This window comes from Gloeophyllum trabeum (assembly GCF_000344685.1).
Source record: "Gloeophyllum trabeum ATCC 11539 unplaced genomic scaffold GLOTRscaffold_00007, whole genome shotgun sequence".
Classification (NCBI taxonomy): Eukaryota; Fungi; Basidiomycota; class Agaricomycetes; order Gloeophyllales; family Gloeophyllaceae; genus Gloeophyllum; species Gloeophyllum trabeum.
The window spans coordinates 767,566-783,611 of NW_006920416.1; the positions used below are offsets into that span (position 1 = coordinate 767,566).

Sequence of the window (16,046 nt, forward strand, 5' to 3'; positions counted from 1 at the left end):
ACTCCACAACTCAGAGAGAAGATACAGTCTGTTGATGAGACTACGTCACTCAAGAGCATCCACGCGCCCCGAATGGCGGAGATCTCTCGTCCGACTACATGCATTCGATACATGCAATTTTCATCACTATACATAGGAAGAAACGGGCCCGGGACGACGGGATTGGACACAGCGGAGACAGACTCACCTGCGTGTACTAGCATTCAAGTCTTTCCGCGCATTCACGCCCCACTCTCTGCTGTGAGATGAGCCATGTTCGCGAAAACCTGGGTATATTCTCTGGGTCGGGAGATGACACTGACATCTCTCGAAACAGGTGTTTCACATTTTCCAGGGCATCAGAGCGAGTAAAGGAAAGACACACAGCGACTGGTCCCGGCGTGAGACTAAGAACCGTCCTTCGGGGAAGAGAAAGAACATGCGCAAATTCTCTCTCTTCAAGATCAAAAAGCATCGTGTCTGGACGATTCTGCCCCCAGAGCTATGGAGCCTGAAGAAGCTAGAAAATAAGTCATGTGATACCAGTCACCAACATGAGGACCCCTGAAAGTACCAATGGAGGTTAGATACCAGAGAACCTGATTTCCTTCATTTTTACCGGGACCGGATTTCGCCTAATTTGGCTATTTTTACCGGGACGCGATACCAACCTAGCCGTGTGGCTCGAGATTTACCGGGACCCAGATATTCAACCTCCGAATTTTGATCCGGTCACAAGGGTTTTTCTTAGCCAAATTTGATCAAAATAAGGCATTATCCGCTACAATATGCCATATATAGGCCCAATGTTGCCAGAACAGTGCAATCTCAGCTCAAATATTTATTGGGGCAAATTGTGGCTGCACAAGCCAGTGATTGAGTGCCGGGAGAAGCCGGGTATATACCACAATGGATATTGAGCCTCAATTTGGCTCGATAATGATAGAGTTGCAATAAAATAAAATAAAAAGAAAAAGAAAAAAGAAAAAAGAAAAATTGGGATTGGCTCAGAGAGCCATGTGGCAGTTGTGGCTTTGAGGCCCTTGGGACCGAAATCTGCGTTACTCTCGGGCCTATGCTCCACAAATCGCCCTCAGAGCCCCGAAGTAGGAACAAAGCAGCTAGTGAGTGACTGATTGCATGTTTTACCGTAAAATCCAAGTGTGAATACTACTAAAATCGAATTTGTCCGGCCCCTCCGGGGCCATACTACTGTAATACTCAACCCGTCCATCGTTCTCTGAGATATATCTCCTATAAAATGGCGGCTGAAACCATGAGAAAGTCTACAGCTAGTCCATGCATATTTTCTGAAGGCAATTCAAGCCCAAAATACTGTAATTCCTCAATTTAGGGTGCTCCGGGGCAAGTGACTTCTTATATCGAACATTCAAAGCAAACACCACTCCCCCACAATTCCACAAAAGAGGTTTAGCATTGAATCTGTAGTTTGCACGCTTTCCCCCCTCCACACTGCCTTACAAGGTCTGAATTACTGTGGATATCTGTAAATGTGGTGACACCCAGTCAGGCCAACTGCGCAGAGGATATTTCATTGAAAATGATTCTGTAAATCTACTGCTGTGAACTGTCTCACTGCTGCTGAGTGCTGAACACTCAGCATTCACTGCTCCATAAAAACTCTGCATGGACATCAAGGTCTGTTGGTATGATTTGGGGTAATGGATATCAAGCCGCATCTACATTCATATATATGGTCTCAAGTATACAGTATACACAGGTATTTTACCTATTGTACTCGCGTACGGGAGCTCGTCTGACACCTGTCATGGCAGGCACAAATCGAGTTCTCGGGGAGAGCCACAGCAGCCGTTGTGGCGCCTCTGGCACAGCCACTCGATAACTCGTTGAGTTTGGTAGGTTCGTCCCACGAAATGGCACAGCCACTCGATATTGATATCGAGCAACCATATGCGTAACCTCCCCTCAATTCTACCGGGACTAAAGTATCCGGCCTCTTGGGCGCTTCGCCACATTTTACTGCAACCATATCTAACATACGGCCTCCAGACCTCACTTTTTTACGGAATTGGTATCTAACCTCCATCGGTATTTTCAGGGGTCCTTGCTTAGATGCCTCAACCGTAACGTCTACCGAGGATTCCGGCTTAACCACCGGTCTTCAGGCTTCAGGCCTTCAGGCTGAACACCGTTAGCCACACACGTCGACTTTTGAACATCCTCCTTCTCCGCCATGGCTGCCCTCGTCTTACCTCCCAAGTGGAGGAGACAGTTGCACGCCGAAGACCTCTGATGAACCATCTGCATGCAACTCAACAAAATGCGCGAATTCTTTGGGCTGTTCCCGGCGATCCATGCTTTGACATCTTCTCCCGAATACGTTGCAAAAGCTGCTCAAGCTGTTCTGCATTCCTTTCTGGATGACCTGAATCCTCAATGTGCATACCTGGAGATGAGAATGATCCCCCCATGCTACTGACTTGATGGACAGGCGTGGTTATCTGCTGGCAGTGCTCGAGGAAGTCGAAAAATATTCAGCAGACAAGGCTGCTTTGATAGTTAGCATGGACTGACGCATGGAAGAGACGATTGTGGAAGAATGCATTAACCTCGCCATCACACTGAAGGAAGAAGGGCGGAGGGTCGTCGGTATTGACCTCTGTGGTGATCCGCGGGTATGTTGTCACTTAAAAGGTTACCTTGTTCTCAGCTACCACTGTTTCAGGCCGGGGAACTCCAGCGGTTCGTCAAACACTTTCAAAATGCCAAGAAGTCGGGACTGGGTGTAACTGTCCATATCGCCAAAGTAAGAAATGATCGGGAGGGAGGTGACCGGCGGGAAGACTGATCAGCATTCTTCTACAGACAGCTGACAATCCTGCTTCCGAGACTGATGATCTGCTTCACACGTTTGCGCCGTCGAGGCTAGGCCATGCAACATTTCTCGACGAAGAGGCCATGAAGATAGTGTTCAAGAAGGATATAGCCGCTGAGCTTTGCCTGACAGGCAACCTTCTGTAGGCTTTTATTTTCCGACAGACCAACACGGATGACACTCTCGTGTCCTCCCTTCTTAGACGCAAAACCGTGTAAGAGTCTCAAGGATCACCACATTCACTTTTACCTGAAACAAGAATCCTATAGCTATATGTGTATGTCAACATACGGTCTGCATGCAGATATCATGCTGAATTACTACTGATCACCTTTGCTACTGCCTCTCATATTGCAGTCACTTCCACTTCATTCTTCGAATGGCCGTCGAACTCGAACGCAAGTATATCATGACACCCCAAGATAAGAGAAACATCAGAAGGATTCTTCTCGCGCTGGCTATTGCCACCTCAGACGACGAGCCCTACAATCCTGTTGAATGGGAGTGGGAATAGGACGACGAAGATCTCGACGACCTTTGGGCTAATAGCGACTCTGAGTCTCAGGTTCATGGGCCGCACATTCACGCCGCCTACGTCAATGGAATATGCCCACGAGAGTCGTGCAGATCCGGCGGCCTATGGTCGCAGGCTCACAGACCGCGTATTCGTGCCGCCAAGTGCAATCCGCACGGTCATCTGAGCCTTTGGCTATCATCAGCAATTGCTCGTCATAAAGTACACTGCGGGATTGGAGAGCGATCGGATGTGGCTCTCCAGTCCCCTTCGTGGTGTATCGATGGCCGGGTGACTAATGTAGCATGGATTTCCGGCAATGGGCAGACAGCTCGTTTTGAAGAAGACACTTCAGTTCTTGACTCCTGTATAGCGGCGAGACGCAGCGAAAGTTATGACCGATTGTAGAGTGAATGGGATGTCATCTCGATCTATCCAGAGTACCGCGGCATCGGGACTTTTTAAGGTGCCTATGTGGACGTTTGACGAGAGATTGAGGACAAAGGAGTGATGCCCATAGTGACCGGCATCACCCGATAAGCATCTAAGCGATCGATGCGGCTCGACCACCGGTCTTCAGGCCTTAACTTGAACATCGATAGCCACACGCGTCGACTCTTGAACATCTTCTTTTCTCTGCCATGACTGCCCTCGTCTTACCCCCCAAGTGGAGGAGAAAGTCGAACGCCGAAGAGCTCCGACAAACCTTCTGCGAAAATGGCAAACCCTTCGTCCAATGTTCCGATGAGGAGATGGAGAACAATGAGGAGCTTGCAGACAATGAGGGCAGCGCCCAGATGGACCTGAGCGAAGTCAACGTATCCAACGGCGCGTATGTCAATGTCGATGACATGTGGATGTCCGAGGGCATGCGCGATGATTATGACGAGGAGGATGAAAGCGACGAGGACGAGGGAAGACGGACCGATCCGGATTATGTGGAGGAAGGCGCCGAGGGGGATGAAAGCGACAATTATGATGAGGAGGTACATCATGCATCACCTCGTGAAGGGTCAATTCAAGCTAACTGACATTTGGTCATTAGTTGCTCTTGAACAAGAAATCAACTAAAACAACCAACCTCCAACAGCGCGGCTGCCATCCAACGTCTGCCGAGGAACAATCCCAAGCAAATGACGACACCACCCAGGAGCAAGGGGGATTACGCTCTCTTGGCAACACCTCCAGCGGTCGCGTCCGTTTGGTCCATGGAGCTGTTAGATCGTCATCCGACGAGACCTGCAGCGATGCTGACTCCGACAGCACGCTATCTTCATTGTCCGATTCGGAGTGGAATATGGTCGTATATGACTAGAATCCATGTTTATCGATGATATACAGGACGATGTGCGTGGTAGGCACCTATTGGAGAGAACTCGTATATTCATTGGCGCCAGGTAAATCGCATCTTATCGGAGACTTGAGAATGTGGGCTATAAATGGGCGGCTGGGTATGCATGTTAGAGAGTTGGGTACGATATGTTTTGAGGTAGACTTGGAATCGAGAAATTTCGTTTGTCTTTGCTTGTCTTCTGTAAATAACACGACTGTGTGGTCTCTTTAATCACCTCGCCATGACAGCAGGGGAAAGGGCTCTCTCGCAGCAAGGCCTGTCCAGTTCCGGGTATTGATTCTGGGACGACTATATGGTCCGCGGGTGGACGTCATGCGCATCTATAAATCTGACTGACTGCAAGAGCGGCACCCACCACGCGCTTGACCTAATTCGAGTAAGCCGACACTAAAACCGCGTACCACCAAACATAGTGACATATCCTAATGGGAGACCATAGTCAGCACTTATCCATTACTCTAGTGAATATGAAAGACCTTTTATCGCGTAATCACACTATTCAAGCGAGGACAACGGATGGCGACGCCCACAAAGACCGGCATCGCCCGACACGCACTTAAGCGATCGCCCAAGATCAGCGACGCACCTTCAGCTTCACCTTGAACATCGATAGGCCGACACTTGAACAACGACCTTCATAGCCATGTCCGCGCTCGTGCTGCCCGCAAAGTGGGCACGGAAATCCAACGCAGAGGACCTGCGCCAGATCGTTTGCGACCATGACTCCTCTGCTGATGAGGAGATGGAGATGGAAATCGGGGAGGGCGCTTCGGAGACGGCGAGCGACATTTTCGACACAGAAATCGAGTACCCTAGCAGTGATGATGACGAGCATGGGGAGGACATGGAGATCATCCACAGTGGTATCCAAACGGAGAAGGAGGTTCTTGGAGAGGTAAATCACTACTCGGATCTGGCATCCGACGAGGAAGAGGACGCCGGGATGGAGGAGTCGGACGTGGACGATGCATCTTCCGCGTACGACGGCGATATCGAAGACAACGACGCGTTGTCTTCAGCCTTTGAGGGCAACGCTGCCAATGAGATGCCCCGTCGCGAGGTATGTTGCCCGTCGGACTTTGTCTTCCTATAAGCTATTCACTAGAATTCGGTTATTAGTCGCTCCGGTCTCGAACTCCTATAAACGAACATGAAGTAGCGCAACCAGGAGTCGCGTCAATGTCCATTGAAAAGGGCACAAGATGATGTGTGTAACACTCCCTTGGCGATCAAAATGTGAGATTGATTGGCCAAATAACAGGGGTTTCGGACGAATAAAGGGCAAGCGGAGGCCAAAATCACGGCTTGTTGAAGGCACGTAGTATACACGGTTCGTGCGTCGACGATCTGGTGGAGGAGGAAATCGCGATAGGATTGATAAGTTTCTTTTGTTCATTGTTTGTGTGATTAAAATATCGCCTTGCCTTGGTCCCTTCAATTGTCTCAGCTAGCTCAATCGGTGTGAAAGTCACCCACTCGTAGGGGTTCCTCGATGTTTATAGGAGTGCAGTTGACATACACGACCCCGTATCCGGTGCCTATCAGCAATTCCGGATATTCGTTCCCTGGGCTTTCGTAGGATGGCTACTGTGCCAGATAGGATTTCGCTCGAGTACATCCGAGAGAAGGAAACTTCATTGCGCGTTCAGGAGGACTCCGACGACAGACGTTACACAAGTCGCCAGGTCAGACCATTTGTCACGAAAAAAATATGGGCGAGTCCTAGGCGACCTTCCAGAGTGTCGCCGCTGGCCAGAGACATAGAAAAAGAGGAAGGCCTCATATTTCGAGGAGGGCAGGGAGTGGAACAGGAGAAAGTTGGGAGAAAGAGGGATATTATTATCGATGCCCATCTCACTGTCGATACGCGTCGCTTGTTTGAATTGTGGCTGTTTGCCCGCTTACGGCCTTACGTCCACGGTCATGCGGCCGGCTTGCGCCCACAAGGACCCACCGAGCAAGAACAACTTGCAGGAAAGTGTTCTATATCTATGGAAGGACTGGCTGCAACGAAGAAATGCCACGAAACTCATAACAGCCGCCCCTTCCGAGTCCGGGTCCCAGGCCCACTAACGTCAGGACCAGTACCTACTATCAGTACTCAATAAACCTAGGCAGGATTTTGTGCATTCTGGAGATTCAACCTCATGAAGCCTACCAACCCTCAACTCGAGTGCAGGGAGGAAGCTTAAGGCTTACGGGCATACAATAGCGAAGCGTTCACAGTAATTCTATACGTAGCCCCATCCGGAGATCCACGGGAACCACGCCCGCGACCCTTGGATGGAACCCGTAAATTAACGACCATATACCCTACGCCCAGTGTGGAGGACATTGACGGGTTGAACCTGACCGGTCTGACCCCCCATCCTGAACGGGACGAGACAAGTAGGCCAGGTCAGCAGAGAACGTTCACGGCTCACTCCTTATTATCAAGATCGCTGGTAAACATTACATTATAATGGAATACAGACAAGGGTCTAGCGCTACAACGAGGCAATACAAGAATAATATCACAACCACCACATAGGGGACCATTCACACATCCGCATTCCTCCAAGTCGGGTCCACCCACTCGAGCTCGAACAGATTATAATCAATCACATCTTTCTCCGCCTTCGGGGACAGCTGCTTCGAATCCCTGCGTCGGGTTCTGAGACATAGGATAAGTATCACTACTTCAACTATGATATGAAAGGACGCTCACATGCCAGAGCTATCAAACTTGTAACCCCTGCATCAACGACAAGGTCAGCTCACCAGCAAACGCACGAAGGAACACTCACTTCTTATCCGTCGCCCACTGCCTCAAATCCCGCTGGAACATTATCGACCCCGTCCTACTTAATATGAGCTGCCCATCCCTTTATGCATCAGACCCTGCAAACTTCCCAGCTAATCACCGCAGTCCAATGCACCTCCAGCATCGCAAAGATCAAATCTAGCCTCCTCCGCAAAGCGCGCCTCTTCACCTCCCCACCTTTCCCCTGCGGAAAGTCCCTGGCGAAGGGCGAGTCTTCTGGCAGCATGAAGACCGTCAACGCCTTCTCCAGGGAATCCCTGTGCGTGGTACGCAACGGTTTATGGGCATGGAACCCAGACAAGTTTATGGAAATGTCAGGCTGGATTCGTTCGAACGAGGTGAGCACGGACATATCACATGTGAGTCCAGTCCTGTATTGCAGGATTGTTCAGCCATGTTATACGAACACGAGAGACAATCGAGGACATACCTCGCTCATATAAAGGATTTACGAACCGTCCGCAAAGGCCCTTGACCTTCTCGACCTCGGGGTGCGTGAACACGATATCCACGTCGTTGCTCATCAGCTTTCCGCGCCAACCTCTGTTCGCCATCAGCGGTCGATCTGCCTTCGAAAGCAGCTACGACACTCACCCTCCGTCGATCGTGAACACGCATCCCGGCTGCAGTTGCTCTAGCTCTCTCCCCACAACCCGTCCAATTTCCTCCATCTCATCTCTGGGAATTCTAATACACGACGTACAAAGATTAACACGAACCTTTATGGATCCACGGATGCACTTGATATCCAGCTCCTCCCTCAACCGAAACGCGATCTTAATCCAACTATCATCCTCCACCTCCGCACCCTCATCCCTCCGGCATGCCCTCCGCCTAGTTTGTTTCTCGACGGATATAATGCGGCGCTCCAGCTGCTGCTCACACACGCCCTCGTCGTCCTCCTCGCCCTCCGGCGGGCGGACGCCGTACCACACCTCCAAGGACCGTCCCCTCGTTTACCCTGCGGCGTCCCCGCTTTATCCTCTTGCTCTCGAGCTTGTCGGCTTTCCCGCCCACGCATTTTTGCCAGGTTTGGTCCAAAATGCGTGCCGCGACCTTTGCCACTGCTGCTGTGAGTACGAATAGTTGTCATGCGACGGGATAGAAGACTAATGTCACTACGCCGATACACTAGTAGGATAGGTCTTTGAAGTTTGACTTGCGCCAGGGAAGTGATCCGGTTCTGGTATGGTAAGGGGCAATCCAGAGCTATCGGTCGATCAACAGGAGTAAATTCCGTCAGTCTCGGACCCTCGCGTTGTAGTATCACTAGCACACGGGAGGAGAGCAAATCTCTGGACACTTGACAGCACCTGAGTTGTGAGGAACGCAATTGGCACTGAACCTAAGGTTCAGAGCAGAATCAAGTAGATGATATACGCCACGAAGATACAGCACAATGCACAGGATCACAACACAGCGGAAGTAGTATACGTAAGGACAGCGGGAGGAACAGCGAGAAGGGAATCGGCGGACATGGTCATCTAAAGGGGTCGTCAAGAAAATGTTCTCGGGGTATACAACAGGCAGTGGATAGGAATGCAACAACCGGAAGGAAACGAGGGGACAACGCTGCCTCGGAACAGTAAGTGTACGCAAAGTCGGACCTCAGAGCGAAAGCGCAAGGCCCGCGAGGGCAAGCGGCAGGGCTGCGATGCTCCCGACCTTGACCGCGCGGTCCGCACTCGAGCTGTGGGACGTCGACGAGCCGGTCGCAGAGGTCGCGGTGCGCGTGGCGCTGTGCGAGGCAGAGGACGAATGCGCGCCGGTGCCGTTGAGGCGGATGGCGTTGCGCTCGAAGCCCGCGAGGGTCTCGTAGCTGGACTCGTTGTCGTTGATCACGCCGACGCCGCCCTGCCCGCACAGGTTGTAGTCATAGAACCACATCGTCTGGTTGACGTTCTCCGGCAGGATGGGCACGGAGAGGATGGTGATCGCGGTGCCGTTGCCCGCGTCGCGGAAGCCCGAGTCGAACCCGTTGATGGTGATGTTCGCATCGTGCGCGGGGATGCACGGCTCGGAGAAGACAGCTTGGGTCGCCGTGTGGTTTCCTTGGGTGACTGACACGAATGGATGAATATGCGAACGTTCTCGTTCGAGGAGCAACTCACAGTTGAAAATGACCGTGTCGCCCACTTGGGCGGTCACCCGCTGAGGCTGGAAAACCAGGCTCGCGTTGCTGGTCGTGTTACCGCCGACAGTGATCACGATGTTGGCGGCAGACGCCGCCGACGCAGCAGTCAACTAGGAAAGCACCGAAAAATAGTGACATTAGTCTTGCATCCAGTCGCATGACAAGTGTTCGTACTCACAGCAGCAATGGCAAAGGTCGCGGCGCGCATTTTGGAGGACGTCAAACACAAAACCTGGCAAAAATGCGTGGGCGGGAAACCGACAAGCTCAAGAGCAAGAGGATAAAGAGGGGACGGCGCCGGGTAAACGAGGGGACGGTCAACAACGCACGCTGGCCTGCAGAATAGAACAGAACGCTTCTCCCTGCCAAAAATACTAGTCCCATCACCTTCTCACGGTAAGTAATAATGTGTAGATTGATTCTCGACTTGCTATTGGTCAGAACCTATCCGGCAATTCCCTTATCTATCCGCCGGGGACCTGTGCCGTCATTTGCACGCTGTATTCTCGGCCTCTTCCGCATAGGAGAGGCCGTGTCGATCCTCTCCCTCCGTTTGCTCTTATAAATCTCTATATTTACGAAGGCACAGCGACCATGCTCTCTCACCCATCCTCCTTCTGTCCCTGTTACAGTAATTTCTGTCGTTCCGCGGGAGGAACATAGGCTTGATCTGAATTCACTGGCCGTGAATTCACGACGTCATGTCTTAAAGACTCCCTCGCGGCCTTCGAAACAAGTGCGTCATGTTCGAACATTGCCGCCTGAACTGCAGTGATGGCAATCGGCCTTGGCAATAGCAACCTCGTCGCCACGACGGACGTCCCAGACAGTGAATTTGTTGTCTGCAGCTTCTTCGGCGTTGCGCTTTTGTTGAAATAAACAGGGTGGCGACGAGCGCTATCAATCAGGAGAATGAACGAATCCACAACAATGAAGTATCCTTGTACGGCTCCATTCCAAACCTCTTTGGAACGCAGGCGTACGTGATACTATCAGGCTTGCCGCATCTATCCTTTGGGAGTGGTTGTTGATTTCGTTCGACCACGACTACGTACATCGCTTCCACGCCAGACTTCCCTCTACCAGCAAACATCAATGGACGATAGATCAAGACGTGGACATCTCGTGAAACGAGGTATTTGGGATGGCCGAGTCATAGCGATCGCGCGTTTCGTTACTACTCAGCAACCTGTGAATGAGGGTCGTCGACGTCTGCCTTACCACCTTAGCCTGCTCTAGCATAGCTCACTTTGCTTAGCCATCACAAAAGACCTTTCATCGGCTTAACGCGTGTCCTCCTCTGTCCCGGTGCATCAAGAGCTCTGTAACTCCCCATGCCACAGAACGAGGCGAGCTATCATGGCTTTCAGAATGTCTTTCAAAACTTGGAGTCTGCCCAGAGACTTGTAGGCCAAACATTTCCGGTCACGCTCGCACTGCCACGTTCGTGAAGTTGAAGGTGCCGTGAATTTCTGTGGAGTAACCACTACTTGTTCTATATGTCTTTGCACCGCTCTCTGGGGTGCGACGGAGGGTTTCTGAATAGCCGTGGACATTCATTTCGCCCATTCCTATCCGGGAACACTGGACCTTTGGCTGCTTTCTCTCACTAGGACACCTAGTCTTGAACAGCCGGGCTGAAGTGCCCCTTTCTGTGGGCAGGCGGAGAACAATCTAAGGACTCTGTGATCTTTGGGTAGCTGATGAAGACGTTGCAGCCCAGTGATACGAGGATGTTCTCTTGGTGCTGTGTTCCTAGGCCTATAATTGCTGCGTACAAATCCTGTGCCATCAACTCGGTCGTGATTCTGCTTCATAACCTTGTGAAGAGAGAAATGGCAGACATACTTCCTTCTTTGATCGAGGTGACTTATCCTTACTCGGCTTCGTGTTAGTACTTTGTATTGCCGTGTTGGCTCTGTGCGTGCGGCAGTCGTTCCTATTTGCTGAGATTTTACTGCACCTGATTGGTTCCCTGTCGAAATTCAGGCACGAAAGTTGACAACATCGCACGTAAAAACACGTAACCTCGTTGATTCAAAGTACGAATTAGACGCGATATGGGATTCATTCACTGGGCATTGATAGTTAGACGCCGTCAAGGCGCGGTAACTGCGCACAGTGCCTGCTATATATATGACAGATGGTAGAGTCATCAAAGTTCTACCTCCTCAGCTATGGCATCCGCTGGAGTGGTGCAGGTATGATTCCCCTGGATTTGCCGGTCATAATTCTGACCGCTTATACAACTTACAAAGTACGACATCATCGGGGACGACGATACGGGTATGAGCGAAGCTATCATACAGAGTATCCAAACGTTCGTGACCTTTTCTGCGTTCATTAGCACATCACCTGATATAGCTCGCGCACTAGAGAGTTGGAACGGAATCAGACGGAGCTAGCGAGGCTGAGGCAGTTCCGCAGCCTGTCGGGCCTACTTCGCCCTGGCTCTAGGCTGCGGCAGATGGAATCCTGCCAGGAGCGCATAACAGCCTTGCAGAGCGTACGCAGAATACACATGCAGTATACTCCTAAGCTGACCCTAGGGCTCAGAGGTTGGCGGAGGAAGTGTCCGCCAGTCGAGACCGCTCCGTCGCGGTCTCTCTCAGCATTGACGAACTCCTTAGACGAGTCGACGAGCTGGAAGTATGTTTTGCAACAAACAGATAATGTATAGCTTTTTAGCATACCGACAGATCTCGGTGCAAGCTACCGGCGGGAACCAGGATCCAAACATCGCTGACCCGCAGCATGACCACCACCAAGGCGAGGCGGAGGTACGCGCTGAAGCCGACCCTGTTCCCGTACATGGGTGGGTGACGTTCAGCCGAATTGTTTGAAGGAAACAAGCATAGCTCATGTCTATGCCCAAAGGCGGGACATGGTACGCGGCTTGCCGCCCTTGAGATTCGTCAGACTCTTAACTGGTGTGAACGGCATCGCTGCCGAAGTCCAGCCTGTGAGCTTTGAGAGGATGCGTCAGAATCCTGCCGGAGGCGTGAAGGAGTCAGTCTCAATAGTCATGATTTTCTTATACTAACTGACTCGAAATAGTCACCTACTTCGGCTTGACACGCATAGGGGCACATCCCAGCTCAAGAATCTTGCCTTCGCTGATCCAGATTCTCTTTATATACCCCACAGTTATCTGCACATCAAGAATATTCGGAAATGTGGGGTTTTCTTCACGGTGGGATTCTGCACGTGGAGCACCCTCCATCGCGCTGGCGATGATCAACCCGAGATCTGTGTTACACCATCGCAGACGACGTGGCCTCGTCTGTGCTCCGTAGTCGGAGCCGTTCTTGACGCGAATTGTCTTTACACGTCGACCTTCCGGAACGGCGTGGCGTTTTCGACTACGCGCAGAAAAAGTGAGTCGGGCTGTTCTCGCCACGACGAATCCCTCTTAATTTCTTAGATGTGGTCAACGGCACACCGGTCAAGCAGCCGCCGAAACACCCGCGCCTGATACCAGGCAACGTACATGGTACGGAACACCTTCCCGAATTCTGCTGGACTTCACATTAACTACTATGTTCCTTGCAGCCTATCCATTGGTCCGGGCTTACAATGATCCAGGCAAGTCTTCTTCCTGACGAAACCGTTCTCCGCTGACTGCTTGATAGTGGAAGTCTTCGATGGCAGGAACGAGCCTTTCGAGCTATCCCAATATCGCCAACTTCCACCGTTCCCCGGCCCAGTGCCACCGCGAACGGCTGTAGTTGTGATATACACCATATCGCGCTATCAGTATAGAGGCCCTATTCCTGCTGCAGATCTCACCTGGGCGGTTGGCTTCAATGTGCTTGACGTGGTCGTCGTAGCAAATCCACATGAATGCGTGTGGGACGGGCCTGTCAATGACCACCATGGCTAGGGCCTGACTGTCTTTCCCTGATTTGGATATCGACACGCTACAGGACATGAGCCATCACAACTCCGTGGCATCTTGGAGGAACTCACATGTGGATTAGAGAACGGCCATGCGGTACTCGAGTTACGTTGTATAGCATCGCTGCTGTGTTTGGAACGTACTGTAAGGCGGTGCGCCACTTTCGGCCCGCGAGATGGCCTCCGGAATAGAAATAAGCGTAGCACTTGTAGGAGGGCTCCAACGGCCTCAGGAACTTGTATATAAGGGTTTCCAATATACAGAAAAAATATGTGAGGAAAAACAACCAGGTCGGCCAATGGAATGTCCGTACATCAGGGGTGCCAGTACTGAGACACTGAGCGGGCGGTAATCCCCCATAAAAATCGGAGGAGTGAGGACCCAGTGCTGATGGAATGATATGTCGGCTACTTCTCCTGTGCAGTCATTTTCTTGCAGTTGAAAGAACCCAGCACGCATCATACTATAGCATTCTAAACAGAGCATACTATGAGCAGAATAAGTCCTCTGATCGGCTGGATTTTGTATATTCTTTCTTTCTTCTTGTACAATCTACCTGTTCCTGGTGAGTGCACCCTATAACCGGAAAATGGTCTTTACATGTTAATCGTCATAGAGGGACGATATAGACCTTTTGCACAACCCCGCACTGGCATATATTCCTCGCGGCGTTCTCTTCTGAGAGGGGAGCAATGCGCCATTGCTCTAGTGGGCACTTAAGCCGGTTTAAACTATAGAATATGTTAGAAAATCATAGAAGAATTCTGCAGATGCCCGCATCATGGTCCCGTCTTACAATGCGCTGTCATATGCGCATGCAGAATTGGGTTGGTGGCATACAGGTCTAGGGCTATTTTGGTATGCGCGGTGTAAAGCATAACTTTGGCTGGAACTGCTGAAGCAGCTAGGGTAGACTGCAGCAGAGTAAATTTGTGCGTCATTACGAGCTCACTATCTCGAAACCAGGGACAGTCACTGCGGGCAGAGACCGATCATGATGTCCCACCCGCGAGCGTGCTAGGAACATGCCCCAGTTGGGAGAACACTTTCTTACGATGGTCTTTGTTGTGCCATGACCGGGAGCATGTCCTTTGAATGAACAAAGGGAGGTCCGCGGGGCATTTACTGTGGTCTGTCAAAAGTACTAGTAGGGAACGTTTTATCAACATTATCCTCTCATTCTTTATGCCTCTACCAAGGTCAGCTTCGGAGCATGCAAAAAAATTGTTCTCCCACCTGCTTATCTCATGAATCGCAGTGCTTTGGGCCATGGTCAGAGTCCATTCACGTCTCTGAACTTAGCCGGCGCGGCCAATCACAACCAATGATGGAGGGACCCACGCGTGACAACGTGACAGGGACCGACGCGATAAGTCACGCTCGCGTCCAGAAAGTCGACCCCACTGGGAGGTCACACCGCCGAACGCGTTCGCGAACTGCAAATGCGAACGTGAGAACCACACCACGGTGCACGTGGGCGCGTGTCGATTCTGTGGCTCTGTCCACCGGCCACAGACGCGTACCCCTCCTGCTTATGATAAAATCTGCATAGCCTGATGGTTTTAGCTTGTAAGTTTATTGTAATCAGTCTGTGAGATTGAAATTGCTGGGTAATTGTAAAAAAATGTGGTGAGTAATCGAAGCTGTCTGTCCAATTGGGGTCACACGAATGCACTGAAGCCCCTTCCGTGCCCTCCCCCTAACGGTTTCCATAGTCAATACTACTGGCATTGCATTGGAAATGTGATGCCTCCACAGATGCCCTTGTTGAAATATTCTAAGCAAACGGAAGATGAGCGCGTTTGCCCCAGGCGGTCGGTTGCCCGAAGGGCAATCGCGTACAGGACATCGAGTAGATACAATGAATATATATGAATTTTCTTATCACCTTATCAGTCGGGCCCACCTGTGGCGGTCCCCCCTGACCACGCGCAACACGGCGCGAGCTCGCAAGCTCGATCCCGACTCCCGAAATCCAACAGCCCTGTATACATATAATTAGTCATTGGGCATGGACAACTTGAAATTCATGGGAATTACTGATGAAGAGTTATGGAGGCAGCAGCACGCACAGTGCGCCCTACACAACTCACCTGTATTGGTTGGATGCTGTAGCTACTGGTAAAGCTCGTATGAACGACCCTTGTCATTAGGCAGCAGAGCTGCAGGGTTTATATACACTGTGGCCCATAGGCTGACTAAGCTACGTGGAATATCTATAATCCTACTGAGCTCCACCTATGATGTCACTGACCCACATGAGCTCCGTGCCTTGTACAATAATGGAATATACCAGAATGTTCCAGAGGGTTCTGGTACGTTCTGGTATGTTGTAGAACCTGGCAGCTAAGTCAGCGCCCAGTTCAACACTCCCCCTCGCTAAGTGCCGCGGATATTCGCGCACGCAAGCGTTGGGCTGACTTAGATTACTTGTAAAACCTAAGTCCGAGTTGCGCTCTGAAGCATAGGAACTTGACATGTCCTAAGTTCTTAGTGAACATGTCGGC

The 16,046-nt window shown here is 51.1% G+C and overlaps 5 protein-coding genes across 5 annotated transcripts; 3 read left to right on the plus strand and 2 right to left on the minus strand.

Annotated features, from left to right (window-relative positions):
- Positions 1-2,537: 2,537 nt before the first annotated feature.
- On the plus strand, positions 2,538-3,537 carry GLOTRDRAFT_129445 (uncharacterized protein; the record flags this gene model as incomplete). The annotated part of the gene is made up of 5 exons (XM_007868124.1): positions 2,538-2,636; positions 2,687-2,767; positions 2,827-2,978; positions 3,194-3,340; positions 3,402-3,537. The coding sequence occupies 5 exons, from the start codon at positions 2,538-2,540 to the stop codon at positions 3,535-3,537; spliced, it is 615 nt and encodes a 204-aa protein (XP_007866315.1).
- Positions 3,538-5,347: 1,810 nt separating this feature from the next.
- GLOTRDRAFT_129447 (uncharacterized protein) lies at positions 5,348-5,910 on the plus strand (the record flags this gene model as incomplete). Its single annotated transcript, XM_007868125.1, has 2 exons — positions 5,348-5,764; positions 5,824-5,910. 2 exons carry the CDS (start codon positions 5,348-5,350, stop codon positions 5,908-5,910), a joined length of 504 nt encoding a protein of 167 aa, XP_007866316.1.
- A 1,332-nt stretch (positions 5,911-7,242) lies between these two features.
- GLOTRDRAFT_129448 (Nucleotidyltransferase) lies at positions 7,243-8,178 on the minus strand (the record flags this gene model as incomplete). Its single annotated transcript, XM_007868126.1, has 7 exons — positions 7,243-7,357; positions 7,412-7,438; positions 7,491-7,558; positions 7,623-7,826; positions 7,865-7,878; positions 7,938-8,050; positions 8,102-8,178. 7 exons carry the CDS (start codon positions 8,176-8,178, stop codon positions 7,243-7,245), a joined length of 618 nt encoding a protein of 205 aa, XP_007866317.1.
- A 616-nt stretch (positions 8,179-8,794) lies between these two features.
- On the minus strand, positions 8,795-9,974 carry GLOTRDRAFT_111142 (uncharacterized protein). Its single transcript, XM_007868127.1, has 3 exons — positions 9,820-9,974; positions 9,619-9,751; positions 8,795-9,567 (listed from the first exon to the last, which is right to left on the minus strand). Exons 1-3 carry the CDS (start codon positions 9,847-9,849, stop codon positions 9,116-9,118), a joined length of 615 nt encoding a protein of 204 aa, XP_007866318.1. The 5' UTR covers positions 9,850-9,974; the 3' UTR covers positions 8,795-9,115.
- A 1,844-nt stretch (positions 9,975-11,818) lies between these two features.
- On the plus strand, positions 11,819-13,524 carry GLOTRDRAFT_129450 (uncharacterized protein; the record flags this gene model as incomplete). Its single annotated transcript, XM_007868128.1, has 9 exons — positions 11,819-11,842; positions 11,900-11,961; positions 12,018-12,147; positions 12,198-12,290; positions 12,341-12,456; positions 12,519-12,650; positions 12,726-13,018; positions 13,066-13,134; positions 13,274-13,524. The coding sequence occupies 9 exons, from the start codon at positions 11,819-11,821 to the stop codon at positions 13,522-13,524; spliced, it is 1,170 nt and encodes a 389-aa protein (XP_007866319.1).
- Positions 13,525-16,046: the final 2,522 nt, after the last annotated feature.

Excerpts from the sequence above, each read along its gene's own strand:
- GLOTRDRAFT_111142 (XM_007868127.1), bottom strand. The coding sequence starts at position 9,849 with ATGCGCGCCGCGACCTTTGCCATTGCTGCT. Across the intron at positions 9,752-9,819 it reads CGACCTTTGCCATTGCTGCT|TTGACTGCTGCGTCGGCGGC; the intron begins GTGAGTACGAAC and ends GTGCTTTCCTAG. Across the intron at positions 9,568-9,618 it reads CGACACGGTCATTTTCAACT|TCACCCAAGGAAACCACACG; the intron begins GTGAGTTGCTCC and ends CATTCGTGTCAG.